General features: G+C 47.2%; 1 protein-coding gene across 1 annotated transcript in view; it reads left to right on the top strand.

The window, feature by feature from the left end:
* PCSK6 (proprotein convertase subtilisin/kexin type 6) overlaps positions 1-18900 on the top strand; it is a 183010-nt gene that overhangs the window by 140305 nt on the left and 23805 nt on the right. Inside the window, exons 15-17 of the mRNA XM_060259949.1 lie at positions 2830-2932; positions 4180-4376; positions 5757-5844. Coding sequence (XP_060115932.1) covers positions 2830-2932; positions 4180-4376; positions 5757-5844 — 388 coding nt within the window. The remainder of the gene's footprint in view (positions 1-2829; positions 2933-4179; positions 4377-5756; positions 5845-18900) is intronic.

The raw sequence follows: 18900 nt of genomic DNA, 5'->3' as shown, positions 1-18900 counted from the left end.
GACTTGTGCTTCCACAGGGGACTGACTACCTTTAGCTTTAAGTCTCTCTCCATCACTGTATGAGGCCAGCTCCTTACAACACCATATCAAATTAGTCAATGGAAAATATAATTGCTTATCTGGACTTGGAAAGATGTGAAGCAAGAAATGTGGCTCAGTAAATGTTCGAGGGGGTTGGGGCTGCAGGAGAAAATTGCTTGGGGAGACAGAAGAGTGTGACTTTTGGGGGGCTCGTTGGATTCATGCAAACAGGTCTTAAAGGAATGTGGAAAACACACACCATGTGCTCACACATAAAATGAGAGCACATTTAAAGCCTCATGCCTACAAAACCCAAGAAGGTGTTTTGAAGAAGACGACGAGAGATTTATACCCCGCCCTTCTCTCTGAGTCAGGGACTTCCCTGGAAATGGCGTGCTCTCTATTTCTGAGTCAGGGACTCAGAGAGTGGCTTACAATCTCCTTTATCTTCCTCCCCCACAACAGACACCCTGTGAGGTAGGTGGAGCTGAGAGAGCTCTTACAGCAGCTGCCCTTTCAAGGACAACTCCTACGAGAGCTACGGCTGCCCCAAGGCCATTCCAGCAGCTGCAAGTGGAGGAGTGGGGAATCAAACCCGGTTCTCCCAGATAAGAGTCCGAACACTTAACTACTATACCAAACTGGTGCTGCCTTTGGCTTGGCAAATATGTGGACTTTGAGCTTTGAGATACAAGTTGGACTGTCTTTCTGATATGCACAGCTCCTCCTTAGACAATGGCTTTCTGTGAGCCAGCAGTGTCAAGGATTTTGGAGTCGGTGAGTGACTTTTTGGATGGAGTTCATGCCTCCCTCAACTGCTAAAAACTAAATCATAGATGCTGCATCGATATCTCTCTCCCCCATTTCCCCCTTGGATGCTTTAAATTATATACACAGAAATTCATTGCAGCCTTGGGCTGTTATGGTGGTGGCGGTGGTGGTTTTTCTTCCAGGTGGTCTCATAAATGTTGGAGAAGCCCTGCAGTTCAGTTTATGCATAGTGTAGCTTAGCTCTGAAAACAATCCCCCAGATGGAGAGATTGCATGTCCTGCAATTTGCTATTTGGGGAGTGGAATCTGAGAACGGCTGCAAAATTTGGCAGGAGAACCTTGGCTTCTTTTTTCTCTCCATCTCTGAAACTTTCTCGTCCTCATGCCTGCCAGGAAATTCTTCGAGAATCAGGCAAGCGTTATCTAGAAAAGGCTTGAAAACTGGAAGAGACCTTGGAGAGAGGAGGCTCCCACTCAAGCCCCAGAGACCTGGCTTTGGGCATCCTGGCAGTGCAATCCTGAGCGCTTTAGCCTGCTGAACTCATTCTGCCGGCTGGTTACTGGCCAAAATATCACCACTTATATACACACACACATATTGGCCACTGTGTGTCACAGAGTTTTGGAGTGGATGGGCCATTGGCCTGATCCAACATGGCTTCTCTTACGTTCGCTTGCTTTAGGGCTCTTTCTAGATCAGAAGTGACCAAACTGTGGCTCGGGAGCCACGAGACACTCCCACACATATTGTGTGGCTCTTGAAGCCCACCAAACCACCCCGTCAGCTACCTTGAAGAAGGGTTTTGTCGCTTTAAATCCCTTCTCCAGGCAAAGCCAGCCAGCAGCTTGGGGAATGCATTTAAAGTTAAACTTTCTTTCTTTCTTTCTTTCTTTCTTTCTTTCTTTCTTTCTTTCTTTCTTTCTTTCTTTCTTTCTTTCTTTCTTTCTTTCTTTCTTTCTTTCTCTCTTTCTCTCTTTCTCTCTTTCTCTCTTTCTCTCTTTCTCTCTTTCTCTCTCTCCCTCTCTCTCTCCCTCTCTCTCTCTCTTTCTCTCTCTCTTTCTCTCTCTCTTTCTCTCTCTCTCTCTCTTCCTCTCTCTCTTTCTCTCTCTCTCCCTCTCTCTCTCCCCCTCTCTCTCTCCCTCTCTCTCTCCCTCTCTCTCTCTCTTTCTCTCTCTCTTTCTCTCTCTCTCTTTCTCTCTCTCTCCCTCTCTCTCTCCCTCTCTCTCTCTCTTTCTCTCTCTCTTTCTCTCTCTCTCTCTTCCTCTCTCTCTTTCTCTCTCTCTCTCTTTCTCTCTCTCTTCCTCCCTTCCCACCTCTCTCTCTCTCTTTCTCATTTGTTTCCAGTGGAGGGAGCTACAGAATTCTTGCCAAAATGTATCACTTTCAAGAAACATCCCAGTAGGCAGCCCTGTTGGTTTGAACAATAGAACAAAGCAGTAGACAAGTGCACCTTTAAAGACCAACGAGGTTTTATTCAGAATGTAAGCTTTCGTATGCTCTTAAACAGCTTACATTCTGAATAAAACTTAGTTGGTCTTAAAGGTGCACTTGTCTACTGCTTTGTTCTATTTCAAGAAACAATTCTAGTTATGTGTTAGTTCAGTTTATTACCTTCAAAGAACTATTAAAAATTGAAATAAGTAAAATGTTGTGCCAGTAGCTCAGAGCTGCTTTTATTCTTGCCTGATGCTGTCTCTCTCTCTCTTTCTCTCTCTCTCTGTATTTGTAATAATAAATAATTTCACAGTTAATTTAATCGGACAGGGGTGTGGTCAGCATCTCAGGAGCTTACAGGCCAAGGCAAGTCTTGTGGCTCTCAAACATCTGACATTTATTCTATATGGCTCTTATGTCAAGCAAGTTTGGCCACCCCGATCTAGATGGTGGTTGTTATGCTTTAAAGAAATCAGAGGGAAATAGTTCCAGTTTTATTTTCATGCCAGCATGTAGTTGTTCTCACCCCAACAAGAAGTATGTGAGCACTGGATCTGGTTTTGTAGGCTGAACTAGGAAGCAGAACTGTCTGTCTCTCTAAGGTCCGTGTCACACGGAATGTGGCGACCAAGGATGCGACGGCCCTAATCCCGATCAGTGCCTGAACTGTTTCCATTATAGTCTTGGAAGCATTAAAACTGGCAGGTAAGGTTGCGCTTGTTTCTCCACTGCTTACGGGATGGCAAAAGGGAAAAATAAGAGGGTACCTGCTCCCACCACTTCCCTTTTAACCTTAAAAACCCATTGGAAAGGATGTCCCAAATCCTCTGTTCAGACCAGAACCAGTGGGTTGAAATTAAATCAAAAGAGTTTCCGGCTCAACATTAGGAAGAACTTCCTGACCGTTAGAGCGATTCCTCAGTGGAACAGGCTTCCTCGGGAGGTGGTGGGCTCTCCTTCCTTGGAGGTTTTTGAACAGAGGCTAGATGGCCATCTGACAGCAATGAAGATCCTGTGGAATTTAGAGGGAGGTGCTTGTGAGTTTCCTGCATTGTGCAGGGGGTTGGACTAGACGACCCTGGAGGTCCCTTTCAACTCTAGGATTCTATGAACTTCCTAACTGTTAGAGCGATTCCTCAGTGGAACAGGCTTCCTCAGGAGGTGGTGGGCTCTCCTTCCTTGGAGGTTTTTCAACAGAGGCTAGATGGCCATCTGACAGCAATGAAGATCCTGTGAATTTAGGGGGAGGTGTTTGTAGGTTTCCTGCATTGTTCAGGGGGTTGGACTAGATGACCCTGGAGGTTCCTTCCAACTCTATGATTCCAAATGAACAGTGTAGCTTTTCCCCCCCTTTTTGATATTTTTGTATTTTTAATATGTGTGACCACTTGTGTGCGTGTGCGCCTGGAAGTCATGGCGACGCCTGCTGACTTTCCCTACTGGGGCCCTAGAGGACATTCAGAGAGGTGGCTGAATAAAGCCTGCCCCTTCCTCCCGACTGCTGGTATTCCAAGGACAGTCTCCCATCGAAGTACTTGCCAGAGTCGGCCCTGCTTAGCTTCCAAGATCGGGCTGGCCTGGGCTATCCAGGTCAGGGCATGAGCAGTGCAGCTTTGAGGAGGCTTCACCTATCTAGATGAACAAGGTGGAAGATGTGAATTGGTAGAACATCCAGATTCCAACCAAAGATGGCAGAGTCCTGCTTTGGAAGTCCCACGTAGTCAGTATTCATGCATAGGTGGGGTTAGCGTACTTGTGCGCATTCTTTCTCTCTATGCATTCCGCCAATGAGGGGTTGTATATACCGGTCTTACATGCTCCCATAATGCACTGTCACACTTAGGCCTGGAGAGGAGCACTAATTGGGACAGCGCCCCCTGTCTTTGCTTTCAGATTTCCAGAATGGGTCTTCTGAACTAAACTGGGGCATTGTGGACATTTTTCCCCCCCAGGAAGTGTGTGAATACCTGTCCCCCCGGGTACTTCGGGGACAGCACACAACGGAAATGCCGCAGGTGCCACAGAGGCTGTGAGTCGTGCCTCGGCAGGAGCCTGAATATGTGCACAGCTTGTAAGCGTGGCTTCTATCTTCACCAGGAAACGAACACATGTGTGACGCTGTGCCCAGCTGGATTTTACTCGGATGATGGTAAGGAAGCAAAAGGGAGGTTGGAGGCAATCCACTGTTGGACCTGGTGGGGAAGTGCACTCCGTTGCACTCCTCTTGCTTGGTTTGTCTTTCCTTTGCTCGGCTGTTTTGGTCTGGTGCCCATAGTCCAGGCTTCCACACCAGTTTGGTAATAATCCTGGCTTCCTCTCTTCTAACTGCATGAACTAATGTCATGTGACTTCCTGTTACGTGCTTGCAGCCCAGTGGGTACCATGGTCATTGGGTCCTGAGTATATTAATTTGGGGGAGGGGGAATGCATATATCTGCCTTTTGCTGAGTCCTGAGTTTGAAAGCCACCGGTTTAAAAACCAGTTTGGTGTAGCGGTTTAGTGTATGGATTCTTATCTAGGAGAACCAGGTTTGATCCCCCACTCCTCCACTTGCACCTGCTGGCATGGCCTTGGGTCAGCCATAGCTCTGGCAGAGGTTGTCCTTGAAAGGGCAGCTGCTGTGAGAGCCCTCTCAGCCCCACTGCCTCACAGGTTGTCTGTTGTGTGGGAGGAAGGGAAAGGAGATTGTAGGCCGCTCTGAGCCTCTGTCCTTGAAAGGGAAGCTGCTGTGGGAGCCTTCTCAGCCCCACCCACCTCACAGGGTTTCTGTTGTGGGAGAGGAAGATAAAGGAGATTGTGAGCAGCTCTGAGACCCTGAGATTCGGAGTGGAGGGCGGGATATAAATCCAATATCTTCTTCTTCTAAAAGATCACGAGATTTTTGGATCAAAAAGTGAACACTTGAAGCTGCCTTATACTGAATCATCTAAGTCAGTATTGTCTACTCAGACTGGCAGCGGCTCTCCAGGGTCTCAAGCTGAGGTTTTTCACGCCTATTTGCCTGGACCTTTTTTAGTGGGAGATGCCAGGAATTGAACCTGGGACCTTCTGGTTAGTAAGTAGATTCTGTACCACTGAGCCACTGTCCTTTCCCTAGCCTACTTTTTCATTATAATTTTAACTTCTCCTTTGTGAACATTAGGACATGTATGAATCTTTATTTATTCATTTACGTTACAACCTTTCTGCCCTCACAAGGGCCACCAAGACAGTTAACAAACTGAAACGTGCATGATAAAACCACATTTTAAAACCATTAATACCAACCAGTTGATTTCATATTTTTAATGCCGATAAAGGTATTGACTGATTTCATACTTGACAGCCGTTTCAGCAAAAACAGAAAAGCCTAGAAACTTTGTATGAAATTGAGAATTTGATGTGTTTTTGTTTTGTGCTTAAAAGCTACCCTCAAATGCCTTTACCAGAAAGTTTGAGTGCTTGTTGTACTGGATTGCAACTCACAAGTTCTGCAATCATTCAGGTTTGGGTTTTTTTTTCACTCTGGCATCCTTTGTTTTCTGAAAGGTCAGAAACGTTGTCAGAAGTGCCACCAAAACTGTAAGAAATGCGAAGGAGAAATGGACAGATGCACTGTTTGCAAAGAAGGATTCAGGTAAAGTACAAATAGAAATGTGATGGTTAGATTTTCAACTTCTATGGTAGACATTTTCTGCAAAAAGCTGTTTATTCATTTATATGCCACCTTTCTCCCCAATGTGGACTCAGAGTGGCTTACAACATCAGAAGTTCGAGAGCTGCAAGACAGGAAGGAGGGAAGGGTGGTAAGAAAGGTGGAAAGAAAGCAAATAGATGTGGAGGAGGGAGGTGGAAAGAAATCAACTTTAACTTTAAATGCACTCTCCAAGCCACCGGATGGCTTGGCTTGGAGAAGTGATTTCAAGAGACAAATGCCTTTTCAAAGCCAGCCTATGGGGGGGGGGCTTCGAGAGCCACACAGTATGTGTGAAAGAGCCACATGCGGCTCATGGGCCGCAGCTTGACCACCCCTGCTATAGCAGTTCCTGTACAGCCAGTTTGGTGTAGTGGTTAAATATATGGACTCTAATCTGGGAGACCAGGGTTTGATTCCCCACTCTTCCACATGCAAATGCTGGAGTGACCTTGGGTCAGTCATAACTCTGTCAGAGCTGTTCTGCTCAAGAGCAACTTCTGTCAGAACTCTCTCAGCCCCTACCTACCTTGCAGGGTGTGTCTGTTGTGGGGAGGGGAAGAGAAAGGAGATTGTAAGCCACTCTGAGTGAAGGGCGAGATATAAATCCAATCTCTTCTCTTCTTCGATATCCTCATCTTACCTTTCTGTCCTTCGCACCCACCCACCAATCTGCCTTTTAGCTGCCCACCATCTTAATTAGTTACTTAATCCATTCATTTACATCATTCCTGTCTTTCTCCACAATGGGGACCCAGAGCAGCTGACATCATTTCCTGTCCTCCATTTTATCCCCACAACCAGGGTTGGCTCCCCCACTAGGCAAACTAGGTGGTTGTCTAGAGTGCCAGCAGGGTGGGGGCGGCAAATTCGGCCTTCCCCTCTTCTCCGTAGGCAAACGCCTAGTTTGCCCCCCCCCCCCCGTGCGCACCTCTTCCTCCCTCCCTTCCCCACCCCATGTCAGTTTCAATGCCGGAACCGGCTCTAGTGCCGCGTTCCAGCTATCTAAAGTCCGCCCCCCTGCCGCCGATCGCTCCATTGACAGGTAAAACCGGGCCGCGGGGCCACGCTCACAGTTTGTCAGGACCAGCATCCTGAAAGGGTGGCCTCACTGTCACTGACTCCTCCCTTCCCCACTTCCTGGATGGGAGAGGAGGCAGCAGCAGCGGGACTTCCCTTTCAGGACGCTGATCCTAACAAACTGTGAGTGGGGCCCCGCAGCTCGGTTTTACCCGTGGGAGGTAGGTGGGCTTTAGATTGCCAGCATGCGGCGCTAGAGCCAGTTCCGGCATTGAAACTGACATGGGGGGGAGGCGCAGGGGGGCACTGTGGAGAGGCGCCAGGCAGCGAGTCTGCCTAGGGCGCCATGGGGCATCGGGGCGCCCCTGCCCACAAGAACCATGTGAGGTACGTTAGGCTGAGAATGTGTAACTGTCCCAGGGCCACCCTGTGAATTTCCACAGCAGAATGGGGATTTGAGGTTCCAGTCTACATGCATTGCCTTTCATAAGGTTGCTGCTGTTGAACAGTAGCAAGCAGCCAAGCAGTTCAGGTGGCATCAAGTTGCTTGTCGGTTGCTGCCAGTCCAGGCTTCTGTGGGTCCGGCCTGAACAGACAAAACAGCCCCAGAAAGGGCCCTGCTGCCTCCCCTTGCCTGTTACTGACAGAAGCCAAGCCTGGAATTCTGGCCAAACTGTTGTAGTTGCCTAGGAACAGCCACTGAGGGGATCTGTTTCTTAAAGCTACAGAAACACCTTTTAACATTATGGTTGTGTGTGGTTTTGTCAAAAGATTTATATTGTCTGTTCACCACTTCGGTCTCTGGATTTAAGTGTCCTCGGAGGGGGCCACACTTTGCTATTAGAATATACAAACGGGCTCCTCACAGGAGGGAAATCCCCTCCCTGCTATTTCTGAGCCTCTTGTGGCTCCAGGCTCTACTACCCACCCTTGATCCCAGCCAACAAGGCCTTTTTTTGGGGTGGGGGGGTGGGGAGCAGGAACGCACAGGAACGCAGTTCTGGCTGGCTTGGCATCAAGGGTGTAGACTAATAGGCAAATAAGTTCTTGCTAGGCTTTTTTTTAAAACAAAAAAAATGTCCTGTGCAAAACAATGGAACAATGGTGACATCAAGGGGTGTGGCCTAATATGCAAATAAGTTCATGCTGAGCTTTTTCCTACAAAAAAGGCCCTGCCAGCCACAGCAGAGGCAATGTCTGGAAGCTGCTCCAAGCCCCAAGGGGCTCCCAGTGTCCTCTGCCCCCTGGCCTAGAGGGGGCTCCAGGCATCTGCTGCCACTGGCTCTGGAGCAACCTTGGGAGGCTGCAGTTATGCAGAATCCAGGCAAGTGCATTGCTTGTGCATGTGCAAAAAACACTTTGTATTTTTTTAACATTTCAGAAAATCTGTTTAGTGTCAGTGTGTAGCTGATCCAAGGATTTAGATATCCAGAGATGGGGGCCACACGTTGCTATTAGATATATAGATGATATATGCGTGAGAAGTCCCTAGAACAGGTGGACAAACTTGCTTAAACTTAAGAGCCACTTAGAATAAATGTCAGCTGTTTGCGAGCTGCAAGACATGAATGCCAGATGTGGGAGGGAGGAATGGAAATAGATGGGGGGAGAGGAGGAGGGAGGGAGAGGTAGAAAGAAGAAGATGATGAAGATATTGGATTTATATTCCACCCTATACTCTGAATCTCAGAGTGGTCACAGTCTCCTTTACCTTCCACCCCCCCCCCCGGCCCCCACAACAGACACCCTATGAGCAATCTTCCCTCTAAGCTGCAGAGTCTTGTGAACAAAAATTCTACTTTGTGAGCTACTGTTATTAAAGTTGTGAGCTATTACAAAAATTATTCTGCTTTGGGGTCAATTTTCCAAAGCTAAGACAAAAATGTGTGAGCTGGAGGCTAAAAATCTGTGAGCTAGCTCACACTAACTCAGCTTAGAGGGAGCACTGCCTGTGAGGTAGGTGGGCCTAAGAGAGCTCTCCCAGAAGCTGTCCTTTCAAGGACAACTCCTACGAGAGCTCTGGCTGACCCAAGGCCATTCCAGCAGGTGCAAGTGGAGGAGTGCGGAATCAAACCCAGTTCTCCCAGATAAGAGTCCGTGCACTTACCACTACACCAAACTGGCCCTTCCGTTTAGCTTTAAATGCATTCTCCAAGCCACTGGTTTGCTTGTCTTGGAGAAGTGATATAAAGAGACAGCCAATGGTATGGTGGGGACTTTGAGAGCCGCTCCATGTGTGTGAAAGAGCCACATGTATTTCCCGAGCTGCAGTTTGGCCACCCCTGCCCTAGAAAATATGCTTGTTACTTACCATGCCAAGTAATTTAATAAGATGACTGCTATGTATAGTATGGTGTGGTGGATGCAGTCTTCGAGTCGGATTCTGCGAGACTTGGGTTTGAACCCTCACTTTTACCGCAGCAGCTCACCTTAGGCCCATTGCAAACTCTCAGCCCACCACCAAGTGGTTAATGGAGGAGGAGAGAACCAGTGGTGTACGCGGCCTATTTGGTGCATTGGAGCCGATAATTTTTTAACACCCCCACCTCTATTTTTTTAACGTCAAGTCACAGCTGACTGAATGATGACCCTGTAGGTTAAAAACATAAAACGATTTAAAAACATAAAACAACTAAAACAGTGCAGGAAAGAGGGAACACCGGGGGAAGGAGTGTGGAGTTTTCAAAATACAAAGTTTTTGGAAATATAAACCTATTATGTACCAATCCCCAACCAACCTCAGTTCAGAGTGGAGAAATCTGAGTTTTTTCTGGCTGGGGAGCTGTTCTCTTCATCCCCCCAGCCAGCCCCCCTGATAAGCCTCCGCAAAAAGAATTTCTGTCTCTTAAACTGCTCAATGCTTCTTTTGATTCAGATCTCTTGCACTTGGTCTATTTGGAAAGGAGATGGTGAAAGTCGCTAATGGGTTTGGGGGGGGGGGGGGGGGCAGCAAATAAATATGTTTACATTGAGTCTTACAAAACGCACCTTTTCTGGCCAACCTCAGATGCTTCCCCGGGCAAACTGTGCGTGGTGTACTGTGCAGGTTATTATTCCAAACAAACTGTGTTTACTTCTCAAGAGAGGTAGGATCTGCACACCCTTGATCAGGGCATATCTAAGGACAGATCGTTTGCAAGCATAGATTCCGACCCGGGTTTTATCTATTGTCTCTCTTGGCCTGAGTGCTCTGTGTGTGTGTGTGTTTAAAAAACCCTAAAGCAATGCTGCTCTGAAATGTTTTCAGAACCCTTCTGGGATTGTTCCCAGCTCATTAGTCAACCAGCAAATCTTAACTGCATCGCAGTGCTTTGCGGAACATAAAACAACCTTCTAGAACAGTTTGCACAGCGTGAAGCAGGATGTGAGGGCGTCTGACATGCGGCCTTGGCTTAAACCCTGATCACCCTTTCAGCCTTCCCCCTGCTGTCACTGGACACAAGTGGGAAACAGGAGGTTTCAAATGTTTTTCTGCTGGGTTTTCAAGTCACTGTTTTGGCCATATGGGAAAGCTGATTTACAAGTTGCATACTAGCAGTTTTGTTTTTGAACTGGCCGCGGCCTTGATTTTAATGGTTTTTATCTGCCGAGGCAACTCGTATGCAATTGTATTTTCATCCACAGCCACTGTTTGGAGGTTAGTGATTCACTACGCCCTAGCCAGAGTCGTATCTGATTGCATCAGTTCTTTATTGGTTGCCAATGTTCCCTCTAAGCTGCAGTCTTGTGAGCAAAAATTCTATTTTGGGAGCTGCTGGCGTTACAGTCGTGAGCTCCTGCATCAATTAGTGTGCTCTGGGGTCATCCTTCCTGAGCGAAGACAAAAATGTGTGAGCTGGAGGCTAAAAATGTGGCGCTAGATGTGGAGCTTAGAGGAAACACTGTTGGTTGCTTGAATTTCAGAGTTCGGTCTTGATTGCTTTTTGCGTGCTTTAATTGTTCTTAACAATTCCGATTTGCTTCTGTGACAGCGCTTGTGTATGGGTCTGTTGCTTCAAGAGCTGTGAGGTGGTGTCGGAATGATTTTATATAATACCTCAAGCCTGGCTGTGCTTCATTGCGTGTTCAATATCACTGCAAAACCATGCAGATAATATTTATACAGTGTCAACAACACATAACAAATCAGTAACAAGTATCAAAAGTCCAAAAGGTTCAGTTCAATGTCCTTGAAATGTGGCAGAAAATCTTCTTCCAGGTATTTTGCTGGTAATATTCTCAAATAGGTATAATCTGATGTATAGAAGCCTCGGGAGATATACAAGGCGATTTCCGGATGTCCTGGCACGTCTCAGAGGGTAGCCCTTCGTCAGGCAGTCTTATTCCACTTAAGGATAATTCTATTGGTCTAATTATTCACAACCGTACAAGAAAATTTTCCTTTTTGGGGTCCCGATTAATATATACTCACAGCCGTGCAGCTTCACAAAATTCAAGCTCGGGTAGCTTCCCTCTTGAATGAACTTGAATTTTGTGAAGCTGCTTTTTTTGTAGCAGGAACTCCTTTGCATATTAGGCCACACACCCCTGATGGAGCCAATCCTCCACGAACTTACAGCAGGGGTGTCAAACATGTGGCCTGGGGGCCGAATCAGACCCCCAGAGGGCTCCTGTCAGGCTCCTGAGTAACTGGCTGTCATCGGCTTCCTTCTCCTCTCTTGCTTCCTTCTGCAGCACAACTTGTTTTGCACCAATCACACAGAAGCTTCGGAGCCAAGCCTCTATTTTCTCCATTGGCTGAGGTGCCTCCCTTGGGGAGGAGTGGGGGGAGGGATAGCTTGCTTTGCCAGGCTCTCTCAATCACACAGCAGAGTTACTGAGCCAAGCCTCTCTTCCTTCTGTTGGTTGAGGTTCCTCCCCCTCCTGGTCCTTTGGTGAAGGAGGAAAAGAGCCAGAGCTTCCTTTGCCCAGTTTCCTGGATCCCATGGGAGAAACACAAAGAAAGTACCTTGAAAGCCAACAAGTGTTTTATTCTTTAATTGTGTTTGTCTGTGTCCTTAATAATGTTTATATCTCTGCTGCCTAATTAAATAGGTACACATGTGGCCCGGCTCAACAAGATCTCATTTATGTCAGATCCGGCCCTCATAGCAAATGAGTTCGACACCCTGGCTTACAGGGCTCTTAGTACAGGGCATCCTGTAAGCTCCAGGAGGATTGGCTACATCGGGGAGGTGTGGCCAAATATGCAAAGGAGCTCCTGCTACAAAAAAAAAGATCTGAGCGGAGGAATTGCCACCCTCCCCAGGTGGTGCCACCTACCTTCAGTTGCTAAAAGTGAGTGTATAAAAGAAACACCTGTGCAACCGGACATTATTTTTCTTAGCAGGAAGACGGGATAGCCCTGTAGTCAGAGTAGTGCTGTCCCAGCAGCGCTTTCTGATTCCCTTTAGTTGCCCTTGCCTCCTTCCCCATATACCTCCGGCGGTTGGCTTGCCTTCCTACGAAGGATGATGCATCGCATTCCGTGATGCAGAGGAAGACGGCTGTTGCTGATAACCGCTTTCCCCAGGACAGAAGCAAAACTAAAGATGTCAAAACACCGGCAGCTTTATCTGAACTATTCGTTTGGCAGGAGCCCCAAGGCCGCCTCCGTGACAGCCCCGCTTCATCGCTAGCCCCCCCCCCCCAGCCTCCTTGGGTGATTCATTTATGGGGCGGTAATTGGTCTGAAGAGAGGGCTTCCATAACGACACCTTTGCCAAAGCAGAAAATTGTAGGGTTCCAAAAAGATTATCTGCTTCCCAGCAACGGCGAAAACAGCTTCTGTTGTCAGGCTCAATCTATACAAAGTTTATTGTTCCTTGGCCTTTTAAGTTTGGCCTCCTAATCGCTCTTGTCACCTTGAAGAGCTTTTTTGCTAGCAACTTTCCAGTCTCTGCTTATTTCAAAAATGGAAAAACCGCCTCCTCCCCCTCCCCTCGCTGTCCCCAGGAGGATTTAGGAGTTGTTTTGCTGTGTGATTCAGCTGTCCGTCATTCTCACCTGGAGAATACAGATGCTTGTAGAATTTGTCTTTGCTTGTATTTGAAGGAGCAGTTCTCCTGGTCTGGACCAGAACGTTTTGAGTTTGGGGTCTTCTGCCAGTGTGGTAGATACTGTGCTAGAGCAAGACCAGGGGTGGCCAAACTGTGGCTCTTTCACACATATTGTGTGGCTTTCGAAGCCCCCACTGCCCTGTCGGCCAGCTTGGAGAAGACAGTTCTCTCTTTATAGCACTTCTCCAAACCAAGCCAACTGGTGGCTTGGAGAATGCATTTAAAATTAAAGTTGCTTTCTTTCCACCTCTCCCTCCCTCCCTCCTCCCTCTCCCTATTTGTTTTCCTTCCTTCCTTCCTTCCTTCCTTCCTTCCTTCCTTCCTTCCTTCCTTCCTTCCTTCCTTCCTTCCTTCCTTCCTTCCTTCCTTCCTTCCTTCCTTCCTTCCTTCCTTCCTTCCTTCCTTCTTCTTGCAGCTCTCAAACATCTGACATCCATTTTCTTGCGGCTCTCAAACATCGGATGTTTATTCTATGTGGTTCTTGTGTTAAGCAAGTTTGGCCACTCCTGAGCTAGATGGCAGAGACGTGAGCTTGACATTCAGTTGCTGAGTTTTGTACATTAATGCTTAGACTGTGGGAACTGCATTTTAAAAGTTCTTAAACATAGAGCTCTATTTTTGTATGCTATGTCTGTTTTTACTTTTTCATATTATGTTTACACTGTTTTCTGGTCCTGAGACCGTAATAAACTATGATATGAGCTCACATTCTTACATGGCCATAAAATCACTGCATGACTCTGGGTGTTTCCACACCAGACATTTATTTTATATTTTCTCTGTTGCTGGCATACTTCCAGCTGAAGCGTCTGTTTCCTGGTGAGTTACTTTCCTCTGCCTTTTCTCCCTTCTTCTGAATTGGGGACTTGGCTTTTCACATAGGGTTGCCAACTCTGGTTGGGAAATCCCTGGATATTTGGGGAGGGGCCTCAGTGGGCATAATGCCATAGAGTCCACCCTACAAAGCAGCCATTTCTCCAGATCTCTATCGTCTGGTGACCAATTGTAATTCCAGACCTCCAGGCCCTACCTGGAGGCCGGCAACCCTACTTGCACGTGATTATGTGAAGATGTTAGTTCCCCCAGCGCTTTTGTCATTATCTCACCTTCTGAGCCCTTAATCCCTGGCTATGGCAAACCCCTGCCCTCAGCACCTTGGATGGAAATTTAGTGTTTCATTAGCTGCTGCAACTACTAGGGACTACTAGGAGAGCCAGTTTGGTGTAGTGGTTAAGTGTGCGGACTCTCATCTGGGAGAACCGGGTTTGATTCCCCACTCCTCCACTTGCATCTGCCGGCATGGCCTTGGGTCAGTCATAGCTCTGGCAGAGGTTGTCCTTGAAAGGGCAGCTGCTGTGAGAGCCCTCTCCAGCCCCACCCACCTCACAGGGTGTCTGTTGTGGGGGAGGAAGGTAAAGGAGATTGTGAGCCGCTCTGAGACTCTTCGGAGTGGAGGGCGGGATATAAATCCAATATCTTCTTCTTATCTTCTTTTGTCCCCTCCTCATTTCTAGCTCCTCTGGGTGGGGGTTCTTCTTCACCCAGGGAACTGTGTTCGTGGGTGAGTGAAAGAGAGAGAGAGGTGTGGAGTTGGGTGCTTCTTGCCGCCTCCTGCTTGTTAAATCACAAATCCCCCTTTTCCTGGCACTGTCCATTGGCACTGTCGGCCTATTAAATGAGGGAAAGGAACATTAATAGCTAAGCATACCATCCTGTCATAAGACAAGACACCCTCCCTCCCCTCCGTAAAACACTCTGTTTATGGTTGTCCACTACAGCAGTATATTGACACAACTGCAAGGTTTTTTTCTTTCAAAAAAATGGCAGGCATTGCCAGGGAAAATGACAGCAGCTCAGGAAAAAAGGTGGCTAGGAAATGGGCCATGGAGGTGGTTGGATGTGGGTAGGACTTTTAAAAGTTCAGCAAACTGTACAGATGACACACAAAAATTGCTCCAGGTATGTTCTTTCTACATGCATCAGCACTAAGGTAGTCTGAAAAAAAGAGGAAAAATGGCGGGAAATCAATGTACTATGTTTACATTGGGAGGGAAACCAATGTAGTTACGAAGCCCAGCTAAAGCGAAAACGTTGTGCAAAGGTGATCTTTCTCTCAGCTTTAGTCAACTCACAGTGTAGTTATCTGGATAAAATGGAGAGAGGACACCCTATATTTTGCTCTGAGATCTTGGGAAGGAGGATAAGATGAAACTGAACAGATTTGGTGCTCAAGAAGAGAGCCCCTTTTCAACATTTGGTTCAGATCATAACCAAGGCTTTTTTATATAGCTTAAAATAATAATTTTTAAAAAGCCCTGATCATAACAACTGGCAGGACTGTGGGGGGGCAGGGCCAGTGGTGCAAGCACTGTGACGTCACTTCCAGGCACAACCTGGAAGTGATTAGTGGAAGCTCTAGGAATGGCCGGAAACTTTATAGTGAAACAGTAGTTCTCCACAATTCCTAGTGCTGCCCATTGTCACTTCTGGGTTCTACTGGGCGGTGGTGTCACTGCACTGCGCCAATTGTGAGGTTTTTTAAATGTTTAATTTTAATGTTTCATTCTGCCCTCACCACTCCCAGGCACCAGGAAAGTGGGGTGAGGGATTCTCTTCCCAGGCTGGGGTCTTGGCAGCTGTGGTAGCAATATGTTAGTTCAAGGTGAGGCCAGGATTGCAGAAAGCACTGTGGCTTCTGGGTGCTCAGGATTCAAGGACTGGGGTGGTAGGGGCAAGTTTTCGCTTTCACAGACAGGTAATTTCTGTGATTCCATCCCATCCATCCAGTCTGTGATTTTATTATTATTACCAGAGCTTCTGAGAGCTCTTCACAATGGAGTCCTTGCGGGGGGCTTGTGGTTGGCTGCCTATCTATGTGCTTAAGAAAAATGTTTCCCATTTCCTCTAAGTCTGGAAGTTTGATTTTAAAAAATAGACCAGGCTGTTGCTCCTTTGGTCCCCAAAAGGACTTTAATTTTCGTCAGCTGGATTGAAAACACCACTGCCCCTAACGATGCCGTCAACACCACTCTTCAGAACGGACAGCCAGCAATCTTTTCCTTTTCCTTTCCCCTCTGTGCACTTTTTAACAATGTTCATTATTGCTTTGGGTTGGTTAGGTTGTGGGGGAGGGGGGCGGTGCCGCAGATGAAAGAGAGAGAAAGAGATTGCAATAGCAGCTCGAGAGAAGCCCAGAGACCAGGCTCATAAAAGGATAGATATTGTACACGCGCCAGAAGGAGGCAAGTCTTACAGAAAAGAACATGTTGCCCAAACAGGTAAAATGTGCCGCATTTGTGTAACTGCTAAGCAACTTGTTCAGCCTTCAAACGATCAGCCAGTGGCGGGTCTTCATAGTACAATCAGTAGCAAAACTGGGCTCCTGTGTTAAAATGACATACACAGCTATACAAAACACAGGGAAAATATACTCCTCATTCAAAGAAATGTCTTTCTGATATCACTAGTAAGAACATAAGAGAAGCCATGTTGGATCAGGCCAGTGGCTCATCCAGTCCAACACTCTGTGTCACACAGTTGCCAATATATGTATGTGTGTGTATACAGACACACACACACACACACATATATACATACATACATATACACACATACATGCACACACACACACATATACACTGTGGCTACTAGCCACTGATGGACCTCTGCTCCATATTTTTATCTAACCCCCTCTTGAAGGTGGCCATGCACCCTTTGGGGTGAAGAAGTACTTCCTTTTATCTGTTTTAACCTGTCTGCTCAGCAATTTCATCGAATGCCCACGAGTTCTTGTATTGTGAGAAAGGGAGAAAAGTACTTCTTTCTCTACTTTCTCCATCCCATGCATTATCTTGTAAACCTCTATCATGTCACCCCTCAGTTGACGTTTCTCCAAATACAAGCTGGCTATGCTTGCAGCCGCCACCACCTCCTGTGGCAGTGAAATAATACAAATAGGTTTGTATTACATTGCATATTATATATATATATATATATATATATATATATATATATATATATATATATGCACATATATATATAATATGCAATGTAATACAAACCTATTTGAAATATCCCATTCATATATCTCCAATAGTAACAAAGTACTGGTAAGTTTTTCAATCCGCATCTAAAGTCCACTCTAGAAACAAAGTCCTTCAAACAGAGTGTTCAGAAAGTCCTTTAACACAATAGCCCCCAACCTTTTTGGCACCAGGGCTCACCCGTCCACCACAGCCCCAGGGCTAGCATGGTGGGGGCACCGAATTCCGCCCCCTGCCGTGCCTCCTCCTCCCTCTGTTTTCATCATTTTAAGGCCCGGGTAGGGATGGTGAAGTCCCTCCTGGGCTCTTTAAAAGCTGACCCTCCCCACCCCCGCCAATCAGCTGATCGGCAGGGGAAACCGCAGCAGCAGTGGCTAGTGACCCACTGAAAAAGTGGCGCTGCCCTTGCCTCCTCCCCACTTCCTTCCTGGGCATGGGGAAGGAAGTGGGGAGGAGGCAAGGGCAGCACTTCTTTTTCAGCGGGTTGCTTGCCACTTCTTGATGCGGTTTTCCCCCCCGCTGATGAGCTGATTGGCGGGGGGGGGGGGGTGCATTGGCCTTTAAAGGGCCCAGGAGGGACTTCCCTGCCCCTTTCTGGGTCTTAAAATGGTGAAAACGGAGGGGGGAGGAGGCGCCGCAGGGTAGGCAGGGCGGTGAGGCTGCGTGGCCCAGTTGCTAACAGGCCACGCGCCCCGGTACCGGTCCAGGGGTTGAGGACCCCTCCTCTAACAAGACAAAAGACTCTGGAAGACAATGAAACTCTTAGAAAAACGAGAGAGACTTCAGCACTTTTTAAAGAGTTCCATTGTCTTCCAGAGATGTAGACTGAGAAATTTACCAATACTTGGTTGCTGTTGGAGAAATATGATTTGAGTACTTTGTTATTGGTGGAGATGTATGTGGAGATATAGGAATGGAATATTTCAAACAGTTCTGCATTCAATTGCACATAAGGTCTTCATAGCAAACAGAGCAATTTTTTTTCCTGAGCCCCTAAGCTGGCAAAGCTTGCCGAACAACCAGCTGACGGTGGGAAGAGGGCAGTGAGGAAGGCATTGGTGGGGCTGAAAGGTGGAAGGAGGTAGCGTGGATCTTGACCCCAAAGGATGACAGCAGATATTTTTGGAGAAAGAGCCAAGACAGGATCCCACCCATAGGGCAGAGGATGAGTCGGAACATCTAGGCTGCGCTCATGTTTCTGCTGTGGCACCCTGGTCTCTGCTCATGGCATCTGCAGGCATTTCTGTGTCCATTTATAGAAGCGGGCATGTTTCTAGCCCTCATGGTCGCCTGGGGAAGACGCAGCCCCTGTGGCACGTATTGGTTTCTTTTAAAATATCAGCAGAGAGGAGATTTCAGCACCACAGGGATCTATGTTAGTTTGACTCTTTATGATGTTGGGGGGTTCTTAATCCTTGTTGTAATAAGGTTCTCCACTATCAGCAAATTTTAGGAATATTTCCCTCTTGGGTACTTGACAGAAAAGTTCAGGATACGTTTGGATGTCTGTTCAGCAAGCGGCTCCCTGCAGATCTGCTTTGTTTCAGTCAGCCCCTTATGATTCCCTGGCCTCAGTTAAGGATTGGGGGAGCAGCTGATAGGGCAGCATTGCTGAATCTAAGAAGATGTGGGGTCTAATCCCAAGCAAGAATGCAACATCGCTGGAAATCCCAAGCAGTGTTCCCTCTAAGCTGAGTTAGCGTGAGCTAGCTCACTGTGTTTTATCCTCCAGCTCACACATTTTTGTCTTAGCTCAGGAAAAACGGCCCCAGAGCAAACTGATTTATGCAGGAGCTCACAGCTTTCATACCAGTAGCTCACAAAGTAGAATTTTTGCTCACAAGACACAGCTTAGAGGGAGTATTGGTCCCAAGCTAGAACAGGATATGTGTGCGTTT

The sequence above is a fragment of the Heteronotia binoei genome, chromosome 19 (assembly GCF_032191835.1).
Source record: "Heteronotia binoei isolate CCM8104 ecotype False Entrance Well chromosome 19, APGP_CSIRO_Hbin_v1, whole genome shotgun sequence".
Taxonomy (NCBI): domain Eukaryota; kingdom Metazoa; phylum Chordata; class Lepidosauria; order Squamata; family Gekkonidae; genus Heteronotia; species Heteronotia binoei.
The sequence above is the reverse complement of the archived record's forward strand: the minus strand, read 5'-3'. Positions and strand labels throughout refer to the sequence as shown.